A 6,000-nucleotide genomic window follows, 5' to 3' on the forward strand; every position below is an offset into this window, starting at 1 on the left:
AGGGCTGGAGGTAGAGCTCAGAGATAGAATGTCCCTGGGTTCAAGCTCCAGTTTAAAAAAAAATTTTTTTTTTTTTCGTCTGGTGGCCGGGGTGGTGGAGCTCAGTGGTTAAGTGTGTATGCAGAATGTGTGAGGCCCTCAGTTTGATCCTCAGTACCACAAAAATAAGTAAAAATAAAATAAAAATTCACATGGCAAATTTTGTTATAGATTAACCCAAAAAGCTGAATAAAGAAGTACATTTCATTGCTTACATGAAAAATAAAAAATTTCCCCCAGGGAAAGTTAGATTTGGCCCAACTGAGTCACCCAAAAGAACACTATCAGTGCCCAGAATCACATCTGGTAAAAATTTTCAATAACCAAAAACTTGCTGGGCATGGTGTCACATACTTGTAATCCCAGTATCTGGAGGCTGAGCTAGAAGGATCGTGGTTCGCGGACAGCCTCAGCTACTTAGTGAGGTCCTTTGCAACTCAGTGAGGCCCTGTTTCACCATGAAAAATAAAAAATATGGCTCAGAGGTAGAATGCCCCTGAGTTCCATCCTCAGTACCACAATAAAATAAAAATAAAATAAAATAACCAAAAGCCGACAGAAAATTAAAATACTTTAGAAAAAAATTAAATCTTCAGAAACCAAACCAGGAGCCGGGCGTGGTGGCGCACGCTTGTAATCTCCGCGCTTGGGAGGCGGAGACAGGAGGATCATGCAGGTTCGAAGCCAGCCGAATGTGCTGGCTTAAGAGACCCTGTTTCCAAATAAAAATATAAAAATAGGTCTGGGAGTGTAGCCCGGAGGTAGAAGGGCTTCCAGGAACCCCAGTACCACCAAAAAAAAAAAAAAAAAAAAAAAAAAAAAAGAAAAGAAAAAAAGAAACCAAACCAGGAAAAATTGGACTTGATATTTAAAAATGGCCTTAAAACCTATCTGAGAAGCTGGGAGGGGGAGGAGGAAAACTCTTTAAAGCACATGATATACTTAATCATATCAAAGTCAATCAGGAAGCCAAGCATGGGAAGGAGGGAGGAGGAGGGAGGGGTTAGGGATTGGGTAGGGGCTGATTGGGTGACGTGTACATGTATATCTCCACAAGTTTTTAATCCCATTAAGATGTATGACCACAATGCACCAATAAAAGTATATTAAAAATAAAAATAAATAAAAAATAAAAGGTGATGTCCAGTAAAAAAAAAAATGGCCTTAACCAGGTGCGCTGGCTTAGGAGACCCTGTTTCCAAATAAAAATGTAAAAATAGGTCTGGGAGTGTAGCCCGGAGGTAGAAGGTCTTCCAGGAACCCCAGTACCACCAAAAAAATAAATAAAAATAAAAAAAAATCAAAGCTGTATCAATGAAGTTGAACATCCAATGACTTATTGATCTGGCACTCAGCCGTACCAATGAAGAAATATACCTGAACTTACCCCCTGGTCATTTCCGGGGTCTTGGAAGAGCCATAATGATAATCATCCTTCGCACCTGGGTAATCAGGATTCCCCCAAAAGTTTGGAGAATCCTGATCATTCTCAGCACTGGGATAGTCTGGTTCCCCCCAAAAGTGTCCAGAGTTAGCTTGGTTCTCGGCCCCTGGATAATCAGGCTCTTCTGAGTCTGTGCAGGCATGGATTCTGGGACCAGCAAATCCTGGATTCCTTGTAGAGCCTGGGTGGTTGGGATTGGCTCTGTGGCCAGGATGGTTTGAGTTGCCCTGAGCTCCAGGGTAGTCTGCTTCTTCCAAAACTCCAAAATAACCTGGATTTGTCCTGGAGCCTGCGTAATCTCCACTCCTTCTGGAACCTGCAAAACCAGGATTCTGTGGGGATCCCGGGTAGTCTGTCTCTCTAGATGAGCCCGGGGGGTTGAGATCGCTCTGAAACTCGATATAATCTGGCTCCGGCAGAGACCCGTGATAGGCCGGACTTGTTCGGGAAACCGTGGAATAATGGTCGTTCCTGGTGCCAGGGTAATCTGGTTCTGCTAGAGACCCAGTATAAGCTGGATTGGTTCTGGAGCCTGCAGAATATGGGCTGCTCTTGGTTCTGAAGAAGTCTGGGTTGTTCAGAGGACCTGGGAAGTCTGGATAATCCTGAGTTCTCGAATGCCCCTGAACACGATTCTGAGGCCCTGCGGAGCTGGGGTAGTCGGCATCCGCCTCATAGCTGCTGTTTCGATAGTAGGCAGACATGCTGGCAGGTACTCCTTTCCCCAGAGCATTGAAATGTTTCCGTTTCTGCAATCACTCAGAGATCATTTGTAAATCTGAAAAATAAATAGAAGGAAAAGGTCAGCTGTTTTTCCTTTTTTCTTTGGAGAGATTGCTGGCCCTCTTCCAGCACCTGTTCTCTTTGTTCTCGTAGCTAGGTACACAGTTGCCCCGAATAAAGACTCTATTTTCCAGCTTCCTTTGTCCAACCTAGGTACAGACATGACCGCGCTCAGGGAGATGTGAGCAGAGGCCTTGCACACAACTTCCGGGTCACGCTGTTAAAGGAAAGGGGCCGGGGTGGCTGTCATCCCAGTACTCGGGAGGCCGAGACAGGGGGATCGCTGGTTGGAGGCCAGCTTCCTCAATTTACCGAGATCCTCAACAACTTGGCTAGAGCCTGTTTTGAAATAAAAAATTTTAAAAGGGCTGGGGGCATCGCTCAGAGGTAGAATGACCCTGGGTTCAATTCCCAATACCAAAAAAGGCGGTCCCTCTCTCCCTCCCTCCTTCCCCTTCTCAGTCTTACTTCCTGTGTGCTCAGCTGTGGGGATGGAGCACCATGCTGGGCCACGCATACGAGGGTAGCACCTTTGTAGGGACAGCTTTGTAGGGACAGTCGCATGGCCCGCGGAGAGAGCCTGCGTTGCCGGGGACTTCACAGAGCCGAGCCGCCAGATCAGCTCTTGTCATCCAGGGAGAGGGCATCTTGGGTGACTACTGTTTTCTGTGTGTTTGACACCTGCACTCAAGTTCTATCTTTATACGTTCCCTTGGTTGAGGGAGGGTAACAATGAATCAAAGGGTGTGTGTGTGTGTGTGTGTGTGTGTGTGTGTGTGTGTGCTGGGAATTGAACCCAGGAGCATTCTACCTCCAAGCCATCGCCCCCAGCCCCTTTTTAAAAATTTTTGAAACAGGGTGTCACTAAGTTGCTGACGACCTCATGAAGTTGCAGAGGCTGGCTCCAAACCTGTGATCCTCCCATCTCAGCCTCCCAAGTACTGGGGTTGTGAGTGTCGCCACCACACCCGGCTCAGAGGATTAGAAGGAACAAGAACCCGCCAGGCACTCCGACGGCACTTGTGTTTCTAGGGTTCAAAGCATAAATCCGTGTGTGCGCCCAAAGGAAGAGCAGTCCATGGAGACTGGAGGGCTGGGGCAAGGAGGCCATGGCTATGATTCCTTCACACTTGAAAATATGATTTTCTGAGTCCCATGAGCAGTAACCTACAGACACGGCACACTCCCCAGTCAGGAGTGATCAGGTGCCCGGTGTGGTGGCCCACATCTGTAATCCCAGTACTTAGGAGGCTGAGACCGGAGGATTGCAGGTTCAAGGCTAGCTTCAGCCATGTAGTGAGGCCCTTAGCCACTTAGTGAGACCTTATTTTAAAATAAAAAATAAAACCCGGTTGTGGTGGCGCATGCTTATAATTCCAGTACTTGGGAGGCTGAGACAGGAGGATCGCGCAAGTTCGAAGCCAGCCTCAGCTACTTAAGTGAGGCTCTCAGCAACTTACTGAGACCCTATTTCCAAATAAAATATGAAATAGGTCTGGGAGCATGGCCCGGAGGTAGAAAGCCTCTGCGTTCCACCCCCGGTACCACCAAAAAAAAAAAAAAAAGAAAAAATGAACTGATGAGGTATTCATTTGCAGGTGTGCTGGGTATCAATTTTGCTTGCTTATTACTTGTGGCCCCTTCTTTTGGCATTGATGCCCTGAGTTTTCCCCGGGTGTCTTCTCTTCTCCTGTTCTTGGTCCAGGTGACACAGGAAGGGCCGAGCATCCTCCCGACCCGCTCCAGGACAGTCACATGACCCAGGCCTGGCCCGTGTGTCCATCAAGCCCCTGGCCACAGGACCGACTCAGGACCCAAGTCGGGATATGGATTAGACTAAATGGGAAAAGCACGTTCTGATTTCACGGTGGTTAGAATGTAAGCCTGGAAGCCGGGACCTTTGGCCCATGCCTCTAATCTCCACATTTGGGAGGCCCAGTTGTGAGGATCACAGGTTCGAGACCAGCCTCAGCAATTTAGTGAAAGTAAACCCTTTTCGAAAGTAATAAAGGCTGGGAGAGTAAGTCATGGGTGGAGTGTTTCTGGGCTCACTCCTCAGCGCCAATAAAGAAATGAATAAGCAAAGAACTGAAAGAACATAAACCTGGAGGGGTTGGTATGGGCTTGATAGGATCAGAAAAAAATAAATAATAAGTTGGGGAGAAGCTGTAAAGGAAGAATCAGTAAGATTTGTTGGCTGACCTAATACGGGAAGGCTGATAAACAAGAGAAATCAAAGATAAGCATCATCAGGATTTCAAGCCATCGGGACCAGGGGAATGGCAGGGACAGGAGGAAGTAGGGTGTTTCTGAAGCGCAGCCAACCCTGTGAGCGTACCTCCGCGTAAATGAGCAGGTTGGACTTGTGAGCAACCGGGGCCAAAGACAATATTAGCCTCTGTCTCCACCTCGGGTCAGATGTTTGTCCGCCAGCTCACTTCCAGGTGTCCGTGCTGCAGAGAGGAAATCTGCGTTGATTTTGTTCCTGCCCACCATTCGTTTTTCTCCTTTGTGATAACGGGCTTCCTTGAGTAAAACACCCCCGTCTCCCCCACACACGCGCAGTCCCACGGGCCAGGAGAGGACGGGGGACCCCGCCGGAGTTGTTAGCTTCCTGGCCATAGTGTTTAGGTCAGGGCATAAAACCGAGCCAGAAGCAGTGAGTTTGGTCAGAGCTGTAGGGAAGAGAGGCGCTCTCTCTTTCTGTGGGACTCCGAGCTAGAAGTTTAAGTCCAAAGCTGACGGCGGTCACAACAGGAGAAAGTTTGCCTGGCGATGCTAGCAAGGGGACAGATAGAGAGGATGGTCAGCGGGGAGCGGTGGCCACACCTGCGAGTCCAGCATTTGGGAGGCTGAGGTAGGAGGATTGCAGGTTTGAAGGCAGCCTCAACAACTTAGTGAGATCCCCAGAAACTTAACAAGAGTGTGTGTGTGTGTGTGTGTGTGTGTGTGTGTGTGTGTCTGATGCTGGGGAGTAAACCCAGGGGCATTCTATCTCTAAGCTACACCTCTAGTCCTATTATATTTTTATTTTGAACCAGGGTCTTGCTAGGTTAATGCGACTCACTATTTGCTGATGCTGCCCTGGAATCTGAGATCCTCCTGTCTCCGCCTCCCAAATACTGGGGTCCCAAGCAGGTGCACCAAGCCCGGCTTAAGATTCTGTTTGAAAACAAATAAAATAAAAAGGGCTGAGGTGTAGCTCGAAGGTAGGAGTCCCTCAGTTTAATCCCCAGTACCAAAAAGACAAAGAAAATGATCCAGTACCGATGACATTGTTTAGACGCCTGGATTCAGCCATACCTGAAGGCGAATGGTCAGCAGACACTTCTCATTACACTTTCTTTTCTTCCTTCCTTCCTTTCTTTCTTTCTTTCTTTCTTTCTTTCTTTCTTTCTTTCTTTCTCTCTCTCTCTATTTATTTATTTATTTATTTTTTGGTACTGGGGATGGAATCCAGGGGCATTCTACCTCCGAGCTACATCTCCAACCCTATTTTTTATTCCTTATTTTGAAACAGGGTCTCACTGAGTTGCAGAGGGCCTCGCTAAGGAGCTGAGGCTGTCTGTGAACCGCGATCCTCCGGTCTCAGCCTCCCGAATGCCTGGATCACAAGCGTGCGCCACCACGCCCGGCTTACATTCATCTTTTTACTTAAGGTATTTTGAGTTGAATTTCTGCGATTTGCAAATGAAAGAGAATTTTGACTAACATATGAACTGTGTAAGCAAGCG

At 47.6% G+C, this 6,000-nt stretch overlaps 1 protein-coding gene across 1 annotated transcript in view; it reads right to left on the reverse strand.

The window, feature by feature from the left end:
* Positions 1–2,187, reverse strand: part of TMC5 (transmembrane channel like 5) — a gene marked incomplete at both ends in the record, with an annotated part of 52,869 nt that extends 50,682 nt beyond the window's left edge. Inside the window, one exon of the mRNA XM_080703939.1 lies at positions 1,427–2,187. Coding sequence (XP_080560065.1) covers positions 1,427–2,187 — 761 coding nt within the window. The remainder of the gene's footprint in view (positions 1–1,426) is intronic.
* Positions 2,188–6,000: the final 3,813 nt, after the last annotated feature.

The sequence above is a fragment of the Muscardinus avellanarius genome (assembly GCF_963383645.1).
Source record: "Muscardinus avellanarius genome assembly, chromosome: 10".
Classification (NCBI taxonomy): Eukaryota; Metazoa; Chordata; class Mammalia; order Rodentia; family Gliridae; genus Muscardinus; species Muscardinus avellanarius.